This window comes from Hemiscyllium ocellatum, chromosome 1 (assembly GCF_020745735.1).
Source record: "Hemiscyllium ocellatum isolate sHemOce1 chromosome 1, sHemOce1.pat.X.cur, whole genome shotgun sequence".
Lineage (NCBI taxonomy): Eukaryota > Metazoa > Chordata > Chondrichthyes > Orectolobiformes > Hemiscylliidae > Hemiscyllium > Hemiscyllium ocellatum.
The window spans coordinates 14,186,494-14,210,196 of NC_083401.1; the positions used below are offsets into that span (position 1 = coordinate 14,186,494).

The 23,703-nt window shown below is 43.6% G+C and overlaps 1 protein-coding gene across 2 annotated transcripts in view; it reads left to right on the forward strand.

Moving 5' to 3' along the window:
• The window catches only part of sema4f (sema domain, immunoglobulin domain (Ig), transmembrane domain (TM) and short cytoplasmic domain, (semaphorin) 4F), a 234,365-nt gene that overhangs the window by 101,013 nt on the left and 109,649 nt on the right, over positions 1-23,703 (forward strand). For both annotated transcript variants that reach the window (XM_060837263.1, XM_060837356.1), the window contains exon 4: positions 21,530-21,628. In XM_060837263.1, coding sequence (XP_060693246.1) covers positions 21,530-21,628 — 99 coding nt within the window. The remainder of the gene's footprint in view (positions 1-21,529; positions 21,629-23,703) is intronic.

Sequence of the window (23,703 nt, forward strand, 5' to 3'; positions counted from 1 at the left end):
ATTTCAGCGGGAAACAATGTGGTTGGACAAGATGTTCTCTTTCAGGTTGGCATTCCACAGGGAGTCCCAGTGGAGTTCCATAGGGGTCAGAGCTGGGATTGCCACTGCCTACAATATATATTCATGACTTGGAGGAAGGACATGAATATACTGTAACCAAATTTGTAGACAACAGAAAAATAGGTGGAAAGGACAACCTACAAGAAGGGTACAAACAGCTTACAGAGAAATTGATATGTTAAATAAGTGGGCAAGAAGGAATGTAAGGAGAAACCTGGGAATTATAGATCTTGACTCTGCCTTTGGTAGCCGGTAAGTTGTTTAAAGTGATCCTGAAAAAAGGGATTTTTATACATTTGGAAAGTCAACGAAATATTTCGGGATAGTCAGCATGGTTGGTATTGTGTTTTTTGAGGAAGTAATCAAGAAGATTGATGAGGACAGAGCAGTAGACATTTGCTTGGATTCTGGATCAGTGGTGCTGGAAAAGCACAGCAGTTCAGGCAGCATCCAACGAGCAGCGAAATCGACGTTTCGGGCAAGAGCCCTTCATCAAGAATAAAGGCAGAGAGACTGAAGCGTGGAGAGATAAGCTTGGGGAGGTTGGGGGTGGGGAGAGAGCAGCATAGAGTACAATGGGTGAGTGGGGGAGGGGATGAAGGTGATAGGTCAGGGAGGAGAGGGTGGAGTGGATAGGTGGAAAAGGAGATAGGCAGGTAGCAAGTCCAGACAAGTCATGGGGAGAGTGCTGAGCTGGAAGTTTGAAACTAGGATGAGGTGGGGGAAGGGGAAATGAGGAAACTGTTGAAGTCCACATTGATGCCCTGGGGTTGAAGTGTTCCGAGGTGGAAGATGAGGCGTTCTTCCTCAGGTGTCTGGTGGTGAGGGAGCGGTGGGAAAGGAGGCCCAGGACCTCCATGTCCTCGGCAGAGCGGGAGGGGGAGTTGAAATGTTGGGCCATGGGGCGGTGTGATTGATTGGTGCGGGTGTCTCGGAGATGTTCCCTAAGCGCTCTGCTAGGAGGCGTCCAGTCTCCCCAATGTAGAAGAGACTGCATCAGGAGCAATGGATACAATAAATGATATTAGTGGATATGCAGGTAAAACTTTGATGGATGTGGAAGGTTCCTTTAGGGCGTTGGATAGAGATGAGGGAGGAGGTGTGGGCACAGGTTTTACAGTTCCTGTAGTGACAGGGGAAGGTTCCGGGATGGGAGGGTGGGTCGTAGGGGGGCGTGGACCTGACCAGGTAGTCACGGAGGGAACGGTCTTTGCGGAAGGAGGAAAGGGGTGAGGAGGGAAATATATCCCTGGTGGTGGGGTCTTTTTGGAGGTGGCAGAAATATCGGCGGATGATTTGGTTTATGCAAAGGTTTGTTGGGTGGAAGGTGAGCACCAGGGGCGTTCTGTCCTTGTTACAGTTGGAGGATTGGGGTCCGAGGGCGAAGGTGCGGGATGTGGACGAGATGCGTTGGAGGGCATCTTTAACCACGTGGGAAGGGAAATTGCGGTCTCTAAAGAAGGAGGCCATCTGGCGTGTTCTATGGTGGAATTGGTCCTCCTGGGAGCAGATACGGCGGAGGCGGAGGAATTGGGAATACGGGATGTCAAGTCGGTTGTCATTAATGGAGATGGAGAGGTCCAGGAAGGGGAGGGAGGTGTCAGAGATGGTCCAGGTGAATTTAAGGTCAGGGTGGAATGTGTTGGTAAAGTTGATGAATTGCTCAACCTCCTCGTGGGAGCATGAGGTGGCACCAGTGAAATCAGGGAAAAGGCAGAAAAGTAGATGTGTGGGAAGTCACATCAATCAAACATGATCCTATTGAATGTTGGGACAGTTTTTTTTTAGATTACTTACAGTGTGGAAACAGGCCCTTCGGCCCAACAAGTCCACACCGACCCGCCGAAGCGCAACCCACCCATACCCCTACATATACCCCTTACCTAACACTACGGGCAATTTAGCATGGCCAATTCACCTGACCCGCACATCTTTGGACTGTGGGAGGAAACCGGAGCACCCGGAGGAAACCCACGCAGACACGGGGAGAACGTGCAAACTCCACACAGTCAGTCGCCTGAGTCGGGAATTGAACCCAGGTCCCTGGCGCTGTGAGGCAGCAGTGCTAACCACTGTGCCACCGTGCCGCCCATACAGTTGTAAGCAGCCAAACAGCCTATCCTGTTTCTATTTCTTATGGTCTCACGGATGCCATTTATGGACCTTATCTTGCTGCTGGTAGTATTCAGCTAGCTTCGGGTCAACCCATGCCAGGTGGGAGACCTGGCTTAGCTGAGAGCCCAGGTTTCCATTTTTTTTAATAAGTGCAGAGAATTCATTTGATTGACAGCTCAAGCTATTTTTCTTTGATATCTTTTGTCATTTACACAAGATAAAACGGCATCAGTGTTTATGTTTTCTGTTATTGATACTTGGGTGCTCTCATTGATTGTTGTTACAATTACTCTATAAAAGTTATTTATTGGAAAAAAACTTTTTGATTAAACCTTTCAATATGTTATTAATACTGTCAGGTTCACTGGTTTTCTGCACAGTTACTTAAACGTGGATAGGAATGGGCATGCATGTGGCGGCACGAAAGATCAGAAGGGACATTTAGGATGTAGTGGGTCATGATTGGCATAAGTATAAATGTGGTCTGAGGGGAGGCAATGGTAGAGTGGTATTATTGCTGAACTGTTAATGCAGATTACCCCATTAATGCTCTGGGGACCCAGTACGAACTCAGCCAGGCAGATGATGGAATTTGAATTCAATGAAAATCTGAAATAATGGATCATGAATCCATTATTGATTGTTAGAAAAAACCCATCTGGGTCACTGAAGGGCTAATATCCTTTAAGGAAAGAAACTGCAGTCCTTACCTGGTCTGGCATACATGTGAGTGCAGACCTACAGCAATGTGGTTGACTTTTAACTGGCTTCTGGGCAACTCCGGGATGGGCAATAAATGCTGGCCTGGTCAACGATGCTTCAAGCGAAAGGAGTGGGCGAGGTGTAATAGGGGGTGAGGTTTGTGGGCTAGAGGACCTAATAGTTAACAGAACCATCATGATAAGATCTGTGAGACATATTTACTAACCTGCATCAGCATTTGTCACCTACTGCTACTACCTTCAGTTGGGGAGGGGGAGATACACATACAGGTCCCCATGCCACCACCAGGACACGGTTGGACTGTTTGGAACTCTTCATCTGTTGAGCTTGTGCTGAGGGAGCACGGGTAGTCCACCCAGCCTGCATATCTCTGGACACTATGCACAATTTAGCATGGCCAATTTACCTAACCTGCACATCTTTGGATTGTGGGAGGAAACCCTCGCACACACGGGGAGAATGTGCAAACTCTACACAGACAGTAACCAGAGGGTGGAATTGAACATGGGTCCCTGGCACTGTGACTCAGAGCGCTAACCACTGAGCCATCGTGCCACCCCTACTCTCTCAGGAGACAGAAGTGACTGGTGGTGGCTTAAACTGAGGGTCACCATGCCTAATGTGAGGGGATAGTTTGAGAAGATGTGTCCATCTTGGTGACTTCAGCTGTAGCAGACTTGAATCCATGCTGTTGGTATTACTCTGCATTGCAAACCAGCCACCCGTCAAACTGAGCTAACTGATCCCCTGGCACACAGAAATTATGCAGAGTGTGTTTATTTTTTATTGAGGTTACTTCAGTGTGGATGTTTGTAAAGAAACATAGAACAGCCATAAAGATCAGATGGGCCTGTGGTGCAGAACCAATATGTGTGAAATTAGTAGACATGGATCAGGTTGGAAATGGAGGCATTGACGGCTTGGTCTGTGTTGTTATGTAGAGAAAAAGCAATCCAGTCCTGGTTTCCTGCTGTTGATCATTTTCTAATGACTCTGCTGCAAAAGTCTGTTTGTGTGAATGTTGGATAGTGTCAGGATTGGGCTGCATACGATTTCCTGTCTTAGAAAGAAACAACAAAAAAACACAGTGATGCTGATCTGGTGTTCCCAGTGGAAAACAAGGGGTTCATTATGAGAACACAGCTTGTAATTTTCCATCTAGTAAAATGAATGGATAGACTCCTGGGATACATTGTTAGGTCATATTTTCCTCTGCTCCTGTTGTACTTTTAATCCACACTACATTAATAATTGAGAAACTTTTATTGTTGGATGTATGAAATTATATGTCCACATGAAATGTGAACAAATATCAAGAGGCAACCTAGATCTACCAAGTTGAACTTGGCTGTGAGTTATGTGGTTATATGTGCTAGTAGGGCCAATTTAGTTCAGTATCTGGATGGTTAGGGTGTGAAGTTATATGGGAACAGAAGTAGTCCATTCAGTCCCTCTAGCCTGCTCCACTGGTCAATAAATTCATTGCTGATCTGTTTGTGTTTGGAATTTCATATTCACATCCACCCTCAAGATCCGTTGTTTCCCTTGCCTAACATAAATCCACCTTTTAAAATCGTCAATGACCCTGCTGTACTGCTTTCTAAGTCAGAGTTCTAAAATTGCACAAGTCCCTGAGAGGTTAAAGAAAGCTTCTCCTTATTTCTGTTCTGGAAGAGTGGCCACTAATTTTACAACAGAACCCCCTAGTACTGGACTTGCCTAAGAGGCAATGTCCTTTTCGCGTCTCTCTTGTTGAGATTATTCAGGAACTTAGAACATAGGAAGAACATTGCAACAGGAGAAGTCCATTCATTGAGATCATGGCTAATCTGTGGCCAAACTCCATATGCCTGTCTTTGGTCCCTTTACCTTAATATTTTTGCTTAACATAAAAAAAATGTCAAATTTAAAATTTAATGATCCAATGCTGTTGCTGGAAGAGAGTTAAAAATGAGGTCTGCAGATGCTGGAGATCACAGCTGAAAATGTGTTGCTGGTCAAAGCACAGCAGGCCAGGCAGCATCTCAGGAATAGGGAATTCGACGTTTCGAGCATAAGCCCTTCATCAGGAAGGGCTTATGCTCGAAACGTCGAATTCCCTATTCCTGAGATGCTGCCTGGCCTGCTGTGCTTTGACCAGCAACACATTTTCAGCTGGAAGAGAGTTTCAAACATCTACCACTCAAACATCTACCACATCTACCCAATTGAAGCTTGTCAACAATCACTGTTCTAATCTTCAGTAAAAACAATGCTGCCTGTTCCACCTATCTCATAAGGCAATTCATTTATTCCAGTTATTAATCTAGTAACCCACCTCTTCACATCATCCAGCACATTAATATCTTTTCTTAAAGAGGTTGAAACTACACAGTATTCGAATGTGGTTTCACCAATGTCCTGTATAACTAAAGCATAACATCCTTACTTTTATATTCAATTCCTGTCTTTATTCTAATAAGTGACACCATCCTATTCACCAGCTTGATTGTATGTATTAGCTGCATATTCCCTTTGTGTGACTCACGTACGAGGACACCAAAATCTCTCTGAACTTCAGATGTGTTCAATTATTTTCTGGTTGAGTAATACTCTGCTTTTCATTTATCCTGTCCCCAGAACATTGGCCTGGTGTTCTGCATTGCTGACCCATGTGTGTATATCACTGTGCTAATGTAAAACTCTGGAGGCCCAGCACATATCTTTGTGGTACACTGCACTTCTTCCCAATGTCCTGTTTGCCCAGGCCATTCAGTACAAAATTGTTCACAATACTCTCAATGTGGTCTGACCAGAACTTTGTAAAACCTCAGAAGTACATCCCTGCTTTTATATTCTAGTCCTCTCGAGATGAATGATGTTGTATTTGCCTTCCTAACTACTGACTCCTGGACTAGGACTCCCAAGTCCCTTCGCATATCGCATTTCTGAATTTTCTCCCCATTTAGAAATTGGTCCGTGCCTCCTCTTCCTACCAAAGTACAGGACCTCACATTTTCCCATGTCACTTCTTTGCCCACTCTTGTCAAAGTCTTTCTGCAGCGTCCCCACCTCTTCGCTATGACCAGCCCACTAGCGCCAACAAATTCAAGAGAGAATATGTATTCCATTTTGCCAGTAATAAAAGATTAATACTGTATTTTTTGGACCTCTGAGGCCCCATAATAGACTGTAAACCTTTTCCAGTTCTCTACATATGCATAGTTACTGTTTTAGGAAATAAAACTCACGACTGCACTGGAATCTGGTAGGGCATAATGTTATCAGTTGGAACTAAGTGTAGATGGAATGATTGTTGAACAATCTGGTGACAGAAGTCTCATGTATCAATTCGATTTCACAGTCAGTCTCGATACAGTGTTAAATGTTCTATTTACCCTATAATGTTCTGCTGGTAATTCTTTTGATGAGATTAGTGAGGAAGTGAGTATACTGCCACTTCTTAACAAGTACTGCTTTGTAGATGTTAGGAAAAGAGGAGAATAATGGGATACATTACCCTGCCGTCTGTTTTAATAGTCTGATTATTCTCTGAAGAGGCCACATATTTACCACGTAAGTACTACAAAATGAGAGAATAAATATGCATATTTGAAATGTTTTCTGTTTGAGTAAAAAGGAAAAGTTAAAGTGGAGCTTTACTTTGTTACTAAGTCATCCCTTTAACAGATTTAAAGCAAGATAAATATTCTACTTTTGGAGTATAGCTTTTCAGTGCTAATGTTCAGAGGGAGCTGGTTCTACTCGTGCAAGTTATTTAGAAAATTAGCATGTAGTTGCCATAAGCAATTCGGATGGTGCAAGGCTTTTTGACCTTTATTGTAAGGGGATTAGAGGACAAGAAAAAGAAATCATGTTCCAATTGTACAGGGTTTTTATGAGACCACATCTAGAATACAATGTGCAGTTTTGCATTCCATATTTAAGAAAACTTCACCTGTTGAAGGACCAGTGCTCTGAGGGCTTGTGATTTCAAATAAATCTGTTGGACTGTAACCTAGTGTAGTGTGACTTCTGGCCATATCTAAGAAAAGATATACTTGATGGCTCCTTTTTTTCAAGGGATTTAGAGTATGAGAGTCGGAACTATTACAGCATGTGTGGATGGGGATGGGGTGGGGAGTAAAAGGGGGAGTGGTGGGGTTGGTGGGGGTGGTGGTGCAGAGTCCTTGTGTATATTTAAGGCTGAGATACATTAGATCAGGCATAATTCATTGAATATTGGAACAGGTTTGAAGAGCTGAATAACCTCTTCCTATTCCTATTTCTTATGGTCTTATGGAGTCACTAAACTGGACCCCGAAATGAAAATGGTATCCTATGATGAGAGGCTGAGGAGATGGACTCCATGTTCACTGGACTTTAGAAGTAGAAAAATAGAAGGTTCTTGTGGCCATGTCAATTGTTTTCATTGTCAAGGAATCTAAAATGTGGAGCAAGGGCTCAGGATAAGGAGTTTGAGATAAGGAGGAATTTATAAAACTCAAAGCATTGTGAATCGCTCAAATTCCATTTCCCAGTAAGTTGTAGAGTCTCCATTGTTAAATACATTCAAGATTGGGACGGTCAGACTGTTTTTGCCTCTCAGGAAATCGAGGAATATGGAGAATGGGAAGGAAAGTGAACTTGAGGCCCACAAAGTTAAAAATCACACAACACCAGGTTATAGTCCAACAGGTTTTATACTCCACAACCACCTGATCAAGGAGCAGCTCTCCGAAAGCTGATGCTTCCAGATAAACCTGTTAGACAATAACCTGGTGTTGTGTGATATTTACACCCCAGTCCAACACCGGCATCTCCAAATCCTGAGGCCCACCGTCAGTCATAGTGTATTGAATGGCAGAACAGACTCAATGGTCCATGTGGTCTATTCTGCTCCTATTTCTGTGTTCGTGAAAACAAAAAACAATTACCCTGTGGACAGCAGGTCATATAGCAGCTGTGAGAGAAAAGCTGCATTAATGCTTCAAGTTGATGACCTTAAGAACTGAACAGATTTTGAAAGACTAAAGCTATTGTGTCTTTACATCTACAGTCAGGTCTGCTGAGTACTTTTTGCATTGCTATTCTTGCTGCCCATTTAGGGGCTCAGTTAAAGAACAACTAACAGAATAAACAGGTACCTGACTTCAACCAGATGCACCTAACACTTCAACCCTGCTCCATACCCATCTGTACTAGTATTATTATAGAACATAGAAAAGTACAGCAAAAAACAGGCCCTTTGGCCCATGATGTTGTGCTGAGGTTTAATCCTAATGTAAAATATAATAACTTAACCTACGTACCCCTCAACTCAACTTATTCTGCTGTAATGTTACATGGGGTCTACTCAATTTGTTAAAGCTTCAAATAGCATAGCTGGTTTACAGAGTCATAGAGCATGGTCCAACCTGCCCTTGCTGACCAGGGTTCCCGAACTAAACCAGTGCCATCTGCCTGCATTTGGGCCATATCCCTCTGAATGTCTTTTAAATGTTGTAACTGTATCTGCATCTGTATCTGTATCTACCACTTCCTCTGGCAGTTTATTCCACTGATATTGCCTTTCCTGAACTGCCCAGTTAGGAGTGAACAACATTGCTGTGGGTCTGGACTTTAGAAGTAGAAAAATAGAAGGTTCTTGTGGCCATGTCAATTGTTTTCATTGTCAAGGAATCTAAAATGTGGAGCAAGGGCTCAGGACGTAGTCCAGACAAGTTAAGGAGGTCAGTGGGCTTTTCCCAACAATGGATCCATGATAATCATTAGATTCTTAATTCCAGATTTTGATTGAATTCAAATTCAACCATCTGCCAAGGCAAGATTCAAACCCAGGTCCCCTGAACATTACCTGGGTCCTTGGATTAATAGGCCAGTGATTATGCCACTAGGCCGTCACCTCCCCTAGCAGATGAATGGCATACAGCCCATTAAGCTTATTGCGTATGACCCATTAAACATGAAATTTATAACCTGTGCTTGACTACAAACCTGAAAGCACAGTTTTTTGTTTTTTCTCTATTCACTTGTGGATCGTGGGCGTCACTGGCTGGGCCACCAGTTATTCGGTGTTCCAGGTCGCTCTTGAGAAGGTGGTGATAAGCTGCCTTTTTGAACCACTGTGGTCCATGTGCTGTAGTTTGCCTCACAATACCTGAAGAAAAGGAATTCCAGGATTTTGACCAAGTGACAGTGAAGGAACAACAATATATTTACAAGTCAGGATGAAGAGTGGCTTGGAGGGAACTAGCAGATGGTGGTGATACTGTATTTCTGATACCCTTTTCCTTCTAGGTGGAAGTTATTGTGGGTTTGGAAGATATTGTCTGAGGATCATTGGTGAATTTCTGCAGTGGATCTTGATGATACACACTATAGCTACTGAGCTGATTGTGGATGTGGTGCCAATCAAGTAGGCTGGTGATAAGTTTTTTTAATGTTCTTGGAGCTACACTCTTCTAGGCATGTGGAATATTCCATCACATTCCTGGCTTGTACCTTGTAGATCATGGGCCGGCTTTAGGGAGGTAGGAGGTGAGTTAATTGTTGCGGTGTTCCTAACCTCTGACCTGCTCTTGTAGCCATTGCAGCCTTGATGGTAAGGAGTGTCACTCTCACCTCACCTCTGGAATTCAGCTCTTTTGTCCATGTTTGAACCAAAGCTTTAGTGAGATCAGGAGCTGAGTGGCCCTGGCAGAACCCAATCTGGGTGTCACTGGGCAGGTCATTGCTGAGTGCTTGATGTTTGCTCGCACTGTTAATGACTCCTCCCATCACTTTACTAATGATTGGGAATAGACTGCTGGGGTGGGAGATGGCCTTGTTAGATTTGTCCTGTTTTTCATGTACAGGTCAAATCGTTGCAAATATCCACATAGTTGTGTAGATGCCAGCATTATTTGGCTAGAGTGACATATTCTAGAGCACAAGCTTTCAATACTATTGCCGGAATGTTGTCAGTGCCTTCAAACATTTCTTCATGTGCAAGGTGGTGAATGTGTGAACGAGCTGAGGCATATAAGCATTTCAGATGGAGGATGTTATGGATTCTAGTAAGGATAAATAAATATTGGGTCAACAAGGTATGTTAAACAATATGCTCCATAAAGTGGGTTATTCATTTGGTGTTTTTTGAGTATTGTATAAATGAAATAAACTTCTTCGATGAGAAGATGGAATTCCCAGAGATCTTCATTGAAAATGTTACATCTCACTGGAAATCAAGCTCCACTATTAATAGTAATCATAAAAGTTTGACTTTAAAAGTTTGTAGAATTCCACAATTTATGTCTATTTTTGACCCAGGTTGATGGAAGGTTGCAGTATTTAATAAGAATGGCTACTTACTAGAAATAAATAGACTCCAGTTAATTTTACACGATTCGAGTCATAGAGTCCTACAGCACGGAGACAGGCCCTTGGGCTCAAGCTGGTCCTTGTCAACCAAAATATCCACCCACCCACCGTAATGCCATTTTCCTGCACTTGGCCCATATCCGTCTAATCCTTTCCTATTCACATATTTGTCCAAATGCCTTTTAAATGTTGTTAATGTACTCACCTCAACTACTCATTCCATATGCATACCACCCTCTGCGTAAAAAAAGTTGCCACTTAGGTTCCCTTTTATTCTTTACCCTCTAACCTTAAACTGATGCCCTCTAGTCCTCGATTCCCCAGCCCTGGGAAAAAGACTGAGTGCATTCACCCTATCCATGCATCTCATGACCTTATACACTTCTATCACATCCCCCCTCAGTCTTCTATGCTCTGAAGAAAAAGGTCCTAGCTTGTCCAGCCTCTCCCTATAACTCAGACCATTGACTCCTAATAACATCCTTATAAATTTCTTCTGTACCCTTTCCAGTTTAATAACATCCTTCCAATAGCAAGGTGACCAAAACTGAACACAATAATCCAAGTGCAGCCTCAGCAACGTCGTGTACAACTGCAACATCTATGCTCAGTGCCCTGACTGATGAAGGCTGGTGTGCCAAAAGCATTCTTCACTGTCCTGTCCACCTGTGACTCCACTTTCAGAAAACCATGCTCCTGAACTCCCAAGGTGTCTCTGTTCCACTACACTCCTGAAGGCCCTACATTCGCCATGAAACTTGATTTGACTTTCCAAAGTGCAAGACCTCACACTTACCTATATTAAAGTCCATTTGCCATTTCTGGGCCCACTTCCTTAGCTGATCAAGGTCGTGCTGCAATTTCTGAGAACCTTCCTCACTGTCCACGATACTGCCTATTTCAGTATCGTCTCTAAACTTACTAACCATGCCTTAAATATTCTCATCCAAATCATTGGTATAGATAACAAACAGCAATGGGCCCAGAACTGACCCCTGAGGCACTCCACTAGTCACAGACCTCCGGTCTGACAAGTATCCTTCCATTATTACAGTCTGCTTCCTGCCATCAGGCCAATTATGTATCCAGTTTGCAGCTCGCTCTATATTCCATGCAGTCTGACCTTCCAGAGCAGCCTACCATGTGGAATCTTATGAAAGGCCTTGCTGAAATCCCATATAGACTATATCTACTGCCCTACTCTTGTCAACCTCCCTGGTCACTTCATCAAAGAACTGTAACAAATTTGTGAGGCATGATCTCCCATGCATATAGCCATGCTGACTACTCCTAATGAAACCCTGTCTTTCCAAATGTATTATATCCTATCTCTCAGAATGTTCTCAAGTAACTTACCCACCACAGATGTTAAGCTTACTAGTCTATAGTTCCCAGGTTTTTCTTTACAGTCCTCCTTGAATAAGGCACAACAATTACTACCCTCCAGTTTTCTGGGACCTCACCCATGGCTAAGGATGACACAAAAATATCAGCCAGGGTCCCCGCAATTTCTTTCTATCCTCTTGCAATGTTCTTGGATACATCTGGTCAGGACCAGAAAACTTATCCACCTTCATACATTCTAATACTTCCGATACTACCTCTATAGTGATATGGACTGTCCCCAAGATATCTCCACTAACTTCCCCAAGTTCCCAAGCCTTCTTGTCTTTCTCTATGGTAAACACAGAGGAGAAATATATCTAGTTATTCTTTTCCCTTTAATATATGAAAGAACATCTTTGGATTCACCCTAATCTTGCCAGCCGAGACAGTGAGGAAGGTAATCTCGTGTCCCCTTTTCGCCTTCCTGATTTCCTCCTTCAGTAAACTTCTGTATCCCCTATATATCTCCAGGGGTTCTCTTGATCCCTGCTGCCTGTACCTGAGCTACGCCTCCTTTTTTCTGATCAAAGCCTCAATATCTCTTTGTCATCCAGAGTTCCATATTCCTGCTAACCTTGCCTTTCACCTTCACAGGAACATAGCAACCTTGAAGTCTAGCTTTCTCACTTTTAAAAGCCTCCCACTTGCTGAAGGTCTATTTGCCTGCAAACAAACTCCTCTAATCAACCCCTGCAAGCTCCGAATTCCATCAAAATTCACCTTGCCCTAGTTTAGAGCTTAAACCTGTGAACCAGTTTTGTCCCTCTCCATAACTATTTAAAAATTCATAGAACTATAGTCACTGCTCCATCACTTTATCTCCATCAACTGTCCTACCCTATTTCCCAAGAATAGATCGAGTTTTGCCCATTCCTGAGTAGGATCCTCTGTATATTGCTTGAGGAAACTTTGCTGAATGCACTTAATAAATTCCACTCCATCTAAGCTCTTAACACCATGGCAGTCCCAGTCTATGTGAGGAAAATTAAAATCCCCTACTATGACAGCCCTATTGCTCCTGCAAGTCTCCCTCATCTCCCTGTATATTTGTTCCTCTAATTGCTGTTGATTGTTTGGGGGCTATAGTACAATCACCATCTCCTTCTTATTTCTTAGCTCTATCCACAAAGCTTCATTGGATGATTCTTCAATTATTTACACTTCTGATTACAGTTGTGATACTCACCCTAATCAAAAGTGCAACTCCCTCTCCCTTCAGTAAGAACTGTCAGCATATAACTCTACCAGTTAGATCTCTAGACACCTTACAAATTCCCATTCTACACTTGCATACAAAACAAATGGGTGTTAAGAACAGAGTGAAAGATTAGACAGCTGTTCAGTGGTTTCTAGAATCAGAGAATCCCTATTGTGTGAAAGAAGGCCATTCGGCCCATCGAGTTCACACCGACCCTCCAAAGAGCATTCCATCCAGACCCACCTCTCACCTACCCTGTCCCTTTAACCCTGCATTTCCCTTGGCTGATCCACCTAACCTGCACATGCTTTGGACTGTGGGAGGAAACTGGAGCACCTGGAGGAAATACATACAGATTTGTCTGCAGGGTTTGCTGAGATGACCCTTTTGCTAGTCAAAACGTTGATCTGCATATCTTAGTGCATGCTTCATAGAAGGTTAATAAGCAGGAAAGCTAATAGAATTTTATGTTTTATTTTGAGGGGAATGTAATGCAAGAGTGCATTTATTAAGTGCATTTTGTTTCAGTTATATAAAGCATTGTTTGACACCTCATCCCGACCTGTTTACAGTACAGATTGAAGGCGTAATTTCTCCTGTATCTTATCATCATTGTACTTGGTGAAGAATTTTATTCTCTTGGAAGCAGTTCAGGAAAAGCTTACTCAACTAATACCTGAATGAGTGGATTGCCTTATGAGGAAAGGCTGTACAGACTAGGTTTGTGTCCACTGGAATTTAGAACAGTCAGAGATGACTGAATGAAACAAGTGAGATCCAGAGAGGACATGACCAAATGGATGTAGAAAGGATGTTTCCTCTTGCATGAGAATCTAGAAACAGGCGAATATAGTTTAAAAACAAGGGAATGATCTTCATGGTTTACTGTACTACTGCATTGTCTGGGTAATGAGAACCATTGAATCCCATTTGCCTGTCTGCTCATGGTGCTGTTTGTGTGCATTCAGGTACAGTTCCTGATTGGTGACACCATAGTGTCATCTCCTGCCTGGGACTCTGCAGGTGTCTGATCTGTGGCAGTCCTCCAACTGCCAGCAGTCTGAGCTGGTTCTTCCAACTGTGGAGTTCTCGCAGTGAGGTGCTCACCAGATATTGAAACCTGTGATCTGCATACCAGTATTTACATCCTTTTGCACCCAGAAGTTTCCTGGAGATCACTTAGTGGCTTGCCAAACCTGCAAGACAAGCGAGAGAGAAGGTGTCATGACCAACATTTGCAATGTGGCACTGACTCATTTGACAGAACACCAGTGTCTCGGTGTCCCTGCAGGAGTGGTGACCTGGGACTCGGCTAGGAGGGTCTGGTGGCACAGCCTCCTCTGGTATCCTCCATAAGCAAAACTCCTTTTATGAACCCACTCTATCTTGCAGGTATCTGTCAAAGATGTGCAATGTCATCTTTCCCTTCTCCATCTTGTTCTGATTCTGATCATTAGTAAGTGAGGCACTTTCAGAATGCTAGCGTTCATTTGCTTGCATGTAATGTCTTAAAGATGGCACAGCCACAATAGATGTTGATATTTGGGAGATACCTGCTGAGAGGTGAATTGTTCCAGGAAGGACAAGTGATAAAATGGGTCAGAAAACTGTTGGGATTCTATGATCCTATATTAGGTTAGGAGAATGGATCTGGGTTTGTTGCACTTTGGAGGGTCGGTGTGGACTTGTTGGGCTGAAGGCCTGTTTCCACACTGTAGGGATTCTATGATTCTATGAAAATTAGTGTGATATATGCCACAGAGTCGAGGTATGTAATTAATGAGACGAGTGTGGTGAGAGAGGGTGAGAAAGTTTTCTAGGCCTCGTGGCAACAAATCCTAACAAAAAACTTTGACTCAAACTTGCAAACAAAACTAAGAGTTTGCCATTACAATTACACCACAATTGCATCTCGCTCTGACCCTCACCTCACCCCACATACTTTTGTTTCGCAGGTAACTGCTGCATAAGTGCCATTCCACATTGAGATTAGAACTATCTATTTACTCTGTTTTCTTGTGGAGCTGTTTCAGTGAAGATTACCCTCTTCCTGTGGTTGTTTTGAACCCCGAGGGCTGACTGTATCAATCTGTTACATTGCTTGTAATAATCCAGTTGATTGACCGCGTGTTGCATTCAAGTCCAGTCTGGTTCTCCAGTCTAATGAACTGACTTCCTTTCTCATTTGGAGCTGTTCGACAGGGATGCTTGACCCCAGTCTAGCTCTTGCCTTTATTGGTGACATTTTTTGTGAAGGCCTTAGTGATGTTGAATTTGAATGCAAGTATTCAAGCAACCATAGTCTGGTTCTTCTGAATTGATTTTTTTATGCACTTGTTTTGTACTTTGGCCAACATAAATTGATATTTTGGAGCCATGAATACCAAACTGAGAATATTAGGACATGGAACAGTGCAGCCCATCATGTCTGTGCCAATCATGATGCTATTCAAAACTAATCCCATAAATGGCCTGTAACCCTTTATTCCTTATCTGTTTATATATCAATCTAAATATCTCTTAAATATTGCTATCGCATCTGCTCCTACCACCTCTCCTGGCAGTGTGTTCCAGGCACCCACCACACTAGATTAGATTCCCTACAGCATGGAAACAGGCCCTTTGGCCCAACACGTCCACACTGACTCTCCGAAGAGTAACCCACCCAGACCCATTTCCATACCATGTACTTACCCCTAACATGGTGAACAATTTAGCGTGGCCAATTCACCTAACCTACACATCTTTGGACTGTGGGAGGAAACCCACGCAGACACGGGGAGAATGTGCAAACTCCACAAGATAGTCACCTGAGACTGAAATTGAACTGGGGATCCTGGCGCTGTGAGGCAGCAATGCTAACCACTGTGCCACCCGGTGTGTATACCACTCTTGTGTATAAAAAAACTTTCCTCACACTTATCTCCTTTAAACTTCTCCCTGCTCTCCATAAACCTATTATGGAGAGCCATTAAATTCTATTAGTTTTAAAATAGTGATGGAAAAGGATAAACCAGATCTAAAAATTAAAGTTCTAAATTGGAGAAAGGCCAATTTTGATGGCATTGAGCGAGAACTTTCGAAAGCTGATTGGACAGATGTTCGCAGGTAAAGGAATGGCTGGAAAATGGAAAGCCTTCAGAAATGAGACAATGAGAATCCAGAGAAAATATATTCCTGTCAGGGTGAAAGGGAAGACTGGTAGGTATAGGAAATGCTGTCTGACTAATGAAATTGTGGGTTTGGTTAAGAAAAAGAAGGAAGCATATGTAAGGTAAAGACAGAATAGATCGAATGAATCCTTAGAAGAATATAAAGGCAGTAGGAGTATACTTAAAAGGGAAATCAGGAGGGCGAAAAGGGAACATGAGAGAGATAGACCACGGAACGAGGACATGCCACAACCAAAAGGACTAGCCACACTACCATACGTCAGGAGCGTCTCAGAACTGACAGCCAGACTACTGCGACCCTTAGGACTCATAACAGCACACAAGCCAACTTCCACACTCAGATAACAACTCACTAGAACAAAGGACCCAATAGCCAGCACGAGCCAAACTAACGTAGTTTACAAAATACCATGCAAGGACTGCACAAAACACTATATAGGACAAACAGGAAGACAGCTAACAATCCGCATCCATGAACATCAGCTAGCCACAAAACGACACGACCAGCTATCCCTAGTAGCCATACACTCAGACAACCAGGAACATGAATTTGACTGGGAAAACACTACCATCATAGGACAAGCCAGACAGAGAACAGCCAGGGAATTCCTAGAGGCATGGCATTCATCCACAAACTCCATTAACAGACACATAGACCTGGACCCCATATACAAACCACTACAGCTGAAACTGACACCCGGAAACGGCAAGAAGATCCATCAACAGACACATCAACCTGGACCCCACATACAAACTACTACAGCTGAAACTGACACCCGGAAGCGGCAAGAACAAACCACTATAAATACCGGAAGAAACATCAAAGCAGCGCTTCACAGGAGGCTCCAATAGCACTGATGATGTTCCCTAGCCAGGGAACGAAACGTTTGCAGCAAAAACTTCCAGCTCGGCGAACAGAACCACAACAATAGCTTTGGCAAATAGAATTAAGGAGAATCCAAAGTGTTTTTACAAATACTTAAAGGACAAAAGGGTAACTAGGGAGAGAATGGGGCCCCTCAAAGATCAGCAAGGCGGCCTTTTTGTGGAGCAGCAGAAAATGGAGATACTAAACGAGTATTTTGCATCAGTGTTTAGAGTCATAGAGTCATAGAGATGTACAGCATGGAAACAGACCATTCGGTCCAATCCGTCCATGCCGACCAGATATTCCAACTCAATCTAGTTCCACCTGCCAGCACCCGGCCCATATCCCTCCAAACCGTTCCTATTCATATACCCATCCAAATGCCTTTTAAATGTTGCAATTGTACCAGCCTCCACCACTTCCTCTGGCACTTCATTCCATACACGTACCACCCTCAGCGTGAAAAAGTTGCCCCTTAGTTCTATTTTATATCTTTCCCCTCTCACCCTAAACCTATGCCCTCCAGTTCTGGACTTCCCAACCCCAGGGAAAAGACTTTGTCTATTTATCCTATCCATTCCCCTCATAATTTTGTAAACCTCGATAAGGTCACCCCCTCAGCCTCTGTCGTTCCAGGGAAAATAGCCCCAGCCTGTTCAGCCTCTACCTGTAGCTCAAATCCTCCAACCCTGGCAACATCCTTGGAAATCTTTTCTAAACCCTTTCAAGTTTCACAACATCTTTCCGATGGAAGGAGACCAGAATTGCATGCAATATTCCAACAGTGGCCTAAACAATGTCCTGTACAGCCGCAGCATGACCTCCCAACTCCTGTACTCAATACTCTGACCAATAAAGGAAAGCATACCAAACGTCTTCTTCACTATCCTATCTACCTGCGACTCCACTTTCAAGGAACTATGAACCTGCACTCCAAGATCTCTTTGTTCAGCAACACTTCCTAGGACCCTACCATTAAGTGTATAAGTCCTGCTAAGATTTGCTTTCCCAAAATGCAGCACCTCATATTTATCTGAATTAAACTCCATCTGCCACTTCTTAGCCCATTGGCCCATCTGGTCCAGATCCTGTTGTAATCTGAGGTAACCCTGTTCGCTGTCCACTACACCTCCAATTTTGGTGTCACCTGCAAACTTACGAACTGTACCTCTTATGCTCACATCCAAATCATTTATGTAAATGGCAAAAAGTAGAGGGCCCAGCACCGATCCTTGTGGCACTCCACTGGTCACAGGCCTCCAGTCTGAAAATCAACCCTCCACCACCACCCTCTGTCTTCGACCTTTGAGCCAGTTCTGTGGAAAAGGATATGGAAGATATAGAATGTAGGGAAATGGATGGTGACACCTTGAAAAATGTCCATATTACGGAGGAGGAAGTGCTGGATGTCTTGAAATGCATAAAGGTGGATAAATCCCCAGGACCTGATCAGGTGTGCCCTAGAACTCTATGGGAAACTAGAGAAGTGATTGCTGGGCCTCTTGCTGAGGTATTGTAGTCACAGGTGAGGTGACTGGAGGGCTGGAGGTTGGCTAATGTAGTGCCACTGTTTTAGAAGGGTGGTAAGGACAAACAAGCGAACTATAGACCAGTGACCAGGTGGTAGGCCAATTGCTGGAGGGAATCCTGAGGGACAGGATGTACATGTATTTGGAAAGGCAATGACTGATTAGGGATAGTCAACATGTCTTTGTGCATGGGAAATCATGTCACACAAACTGGATTGCGTTTTTTGAAGAAGTAACAAAGAAGATTGATGAGGGCAGAGCAGCAGATGTGATCTGTATGGACTTCAGTAAGGCGTTCGACAAGGTTCCCCATGGGAGACTGATTAGCAAGGTTAGATCTCATGGAATACAGGGAGAACTAGCCATTTGGATACAGAACTGGCTCAAAGGTAAAAGACAAAGGGTGGTGGTGGAGGGTTTGATTTTCACACTGGAGGCCTGTGAGCAATGGACTCCCACAAAGATCAGTGCTGGGCCCTCTACTTTTTGGCATTTACATAAATGATTTGGATGCGAGCATAAGAGGTACAGTTAGTAAGTTTGCAGATGACATTAAAATTGGAGGTGTAGTGGACAGTGAAGGGGGTTACCTCAGATTACAACAAGATCTTGACCAGATAGGCCAATGGGCTGAGAAGTGGCAGATGGAGTTTAATTTAGGTAAATGCGAGGTGCTGCATTTTGGGAAAGCAAATCTTAGTAGGATTTATGCACTTAATGGTAAGGTCCTAGGGGGTGTTGCTGAACAAAGAGACCTTGGAGTGCAGGTTCATAGCTCCTTGGAAGTGGAGTCGCAGGTAGATAGGATAGTGAAGAAGGCGTTTGGTATGCTTTCCTTTATTGGTCAGAGTATTGAGTACAGGAGTTGGGAGGTCATGTTGCGGCTGTACCGGACATTGTTTAGGCCACTTTTAGAATATTGCATGCAATTCTGGTCTCCTTCCTATTGGAAAGATGTTGTGAAACCTGAAAGGGTTCAAAAAGGATTTTCAAGGATTTTGCCAGGGTTGGAGGATTTGAGCTATAGGGAGAGGCTGAACAGGCTGGGGCTATTTCCCCTGGAGCGTCGGAGGCTGAGGGGTGACCTTATAGAGGTTTACAAAATCATGAGGCATGGATAGGATAAATAGACAAAGTATTTTCCCTGGGATGGGGGAGTCCAGAATTAGAGGGCATAGGTTTAGGGTGAGAGGGGAAAGATATAAAAGAGACCTAAGGGGCAACTTTTTCACACAGAGGGTGGTACGTGTATGGAATGAGCTGCCAGAGGAAGTGGTGGAGGCTGGTACACTTCCTGAAGAAGGGCTTATGCCTGAAACGTCGATTCTTCTGCTCCTTGGATGCTGCCTGACCTGCTGCGCTTTTCCAGCAGCACATTTTTCAGCTCTGATCTGCAGTCCTCACTAGCTGGTACACTTGCAACATTTAAGAGGCATTTGGATGGATACATGAATAGGAAGGGTTTGGAGGGATATCGGCCGGGTGCTGGCAGGTGGGACTTGATTGGGTTGGGATATCTGGTCGGCACGGACGGGTTGGACCGAAGGGTCTGTTTCCATGCTTTACGTCTCTACGACTCTAAGTAACAAAGAGGATTGATGAGGGTAGAGCAGTAGATGAGATCTATATGGACTGCAGGAAGGCATTCAACAAGGTTCCCTATGGGAGACTGGTTAGCAAGGTTAGATCTCACAGAACACAGGGAGAACTAGCCATTTGGATACAGAACTGGCTCAAAGGTAGAAAACAGAGGGCGGTGGTGGAGTGTTGCTTTTTCAGACTGGAGGCCTGTGACCAGTGGAGTGCCACAAGGATCGGTACTTTTTGTCATTTATATAAATGATTTGGATGCGAGCATAAGAGGTACAGTTAGTAAGTTTGCAGATGACATCAAAATTGGAGATGTGGTGGACAGCGAAGAAGATTACCTCAGATTACAACAGGCTCTGGACCAGATCGGCCAATGGGCTGAGAAGTGGCAGATAGAGTTTAATTCAGATAAATACGAGGTGCTGCATTTTCGGAAATCAAATCTTAACAGGACTTATACACTTAATGATAAGGTCCTAGGGAGTGTTGCTGAACAAAGAGACCTTGGAGTGCAGGTTCATAGCACATTGAACGTGGAGTCACAGGTAGATAGGATAGTGAAGAAGACGCTTGGTATGCTTTCCTTTATTGGGGTCTGAATATTGAGTACAGGAGTTGGGAGGTCATGTTGCGGCTGTACAGGTCATTGGTTAGAATATTTCAACACTGTTGGAATATTGCATGCAATTCTGGTCTCCTTCCTATCAGAAAGCTGTGAAACCTGAAAGAGTTCAGAAAAGATTTCCAAGGATGTTGCCAGGGTTGGAGGATTTGAGCTATAAGGGGAGGCTGAACAGGTTGGGGCTGTTTTCCCTGGAGCTTCGGAGGCTGAGGGGTGACCTTATCGAGGTTTACAAAATTATGAGGGGCATGGATAGGATAAATAGACAAAGTCTTTTCCCTGGGATCGGGGAGTCCAGAACTAGAGGGCATAGGTTTAGGGTGAGATGGGAAAGATATAAAAGAGACCTAAGGGGCAACTTTTTCACGCAGAGGGTGGTACGTGTATGGAATGAGCTGCCAGAGGATGTGGTGGAGGCTGGTACAATTGCAACATTTAAGAGGCATTTGGTTGGGTATATGAATAGGAAGGGTTTGGAGGGATATGGGCCGGGTGCTGGCAGGTGGGACTAGGTTGGGTTTGCATATCTGGTCGGCATGGACGGGTTGGACCGAAGGGTCTGTTTCCATGCTGTACATCTCTGTGACTCTATGACTCCTAGTATTTGACATTTTCACCCTGGGAAAAGACTCCGACTGTCCACCCTGTTTAATGTTGTTTGTGATTTTTAAACATCAATTGAGTATCAGTACACCAATGCTGTAGATTCAAAAGTTCTTAATGTCACAGGTCCAGCTTGATAACCTATCCGTTAGGAAAGAAATCATCCAGCAGTGTCAATTTTTATTGTACCCATCACTATGGTTTTCAAATCTGGGAGTATGACAGTCCAACAGAGCAAATAATTTGTAACATTATTTCCTTTTCTGTGACTTGATTTCTGGTTAATTGACTAATGCTCTTTTTTTTCTTTTGTTAATATAGACCAAGTGCCATAACTATATTCGAATTCTGAAAGCCTGGAATGAGACACATCTCTTTGCCTGCGGGACATATGCTTTTGATCCTCAGTGTGCATACATCGTAAGTGTATTTTTAATAATTTTCCTGCTGAAACCTAAGGATAAACAAATCTCACCTAAGTTAATAAACATCTCTCATTTAAAGCAGTGTAAATGTATTTATAAAGGATTCCTGAATTTAAATGCCTTGAGGGTGGCAGTAGGTTAATTAGTTCCTCAACAAAGAAAGTTGTGAAGAATGGTGACTGCACATGAAATGTTAAATGTGCTTTCTCTCCACAGATACTGGCAGACCTGCTGAATTTTACCCGAAACTTCTGTTTTAGTTTCTGATTTACAGAGTCTGCAGTTCATTTTTTTTGTTAGTAAGTTCCCCATTCTGTGAACCACATCCACCTACTTCCTATTTAGGTTGGTAGTGGTAAAACTGAGCAGTAGAAAATGCAGTACAATTGCTTTTACATGCAAAAGGGAAAGGGATTCTGAAACTAGGAGTTGGAATTAAACAAGTTAATTAAGGGACTGCTTCCTCCCAAGTGACGGCAGGAGCAGTACTTTCAACAGATGAGAAAAGAGCAGTAATTAGGTCCTCCACCTTAAGATCTACTTCAATGGCTACAGGCCAGAGCTAGAATGAAGCCTCAAAAAGGAATGAAATCAGGCAGATGACATGACACAGGCCAAATAACTGGAAATACCAACAGCAAACCCAGCACTATCGACTCTACAAAGAAAGAGTTAACGTCCCAAGTCTGATATGACCCCTCGTCAGAAAACAGTTCTGACTCCTGTGATACTGAAGCAGTCCGTCTTCAAATATAGCAAAACATGGACAATATTTGGGCTTGGGCTGAAAAGTGGCAAGTAACATTCATGTGACACAAATGTCAGGCATTGACCATCTCCAATAAAAGAGAGGTTAAACACTGCCCCTTGAAATTCAATTACCATCAAAGAATCCTCCATTATCAACATCCTGGGGGTTACCACTGACCAGAAACTCAACTGGGCTCACCATATAAACACTATGCCTGCAAGAGAAGATCAGAGGCTAGAAATACTGCAGCAAGTAACTCGCCCCCGACTCCCCAAAGCCTGTTACAATCTACAAAGCACAAGTCAGGAGGGTGATGGAATATTCCCCACTTGCGCGAATGAGTGCAGCTCCAACAACACTGGAGAAACTGGACAGCATCCAGGATAAAGCAGCCTGAATGTTTGGTACCACATCTACAAACGTGTAGTCACTCCACCACCAACTCTCAGATGTAGCAGTGTGAGCTGTCTTCAAAGTGGAATCCCAAAATTCACCAAACATCCTTAGGCATCCCCTTCCAAACACAGAAACACTTCCATCTAGAAGGACAAGGACAATAGCTAAATGGGAGCAACACCACCTGCAAGTTCCCATCCAAGCCATTCACCATCTTGACTTGGAAATATATTGCCTTTCCTTCATTGTTGCTGGGTCAAAATTGTTGAAATCTCTCTCTCAAGCATTGTTGGTCTGTCTGCATCACATCCAGTCTGTCTACAGTTATTTGAAACTTGGCTCAGCACCACCTTCTTAGGGCATTAAATGTTGACCAATAAGCACTGGCCCAGCCAGAGATGCTTAAATCATACAAGTGAATCAAAATGTTGAAATGAAATGGCTATAAGACCAAGACAAATACCAATAATCTTGCAGTGAATAACTCACCTGCCAGCTCCCCAAAGTCTATTCACCATCGACAAGACACAAGTAAAGCTGGAATACTGCCATTTACCTGGAAGAGTGCAGCTCCAACAGCACACAAGCCTGACACCATCTAGAATGGTGGCACAATGGCTCAATGGCTAGCACTGCAGCCTCACAGTACCAGGTACCCGGGTTTGATTCCAGCCTCAGGCAACTGTCTGTGTGGAGTTTTGCATATTCTCCCGTATCTGCGTGGATTTGCTCCGGTTTCCTCCCACAGTCCAAAAATATGTGCAGGTCAGGTGCATTGGTTATGCTAAAATTGCACACAATGCTAGGTGCACGAGTCAGAGGGAAATCGGCCTGGGTGGGTTACTCTTCGGAGGGTCGGTGTGGACTTGTTGGGCTGAAGGGCCTGTTTCCACACTGTAGGAAATCTAATTAAACAAAGCAGC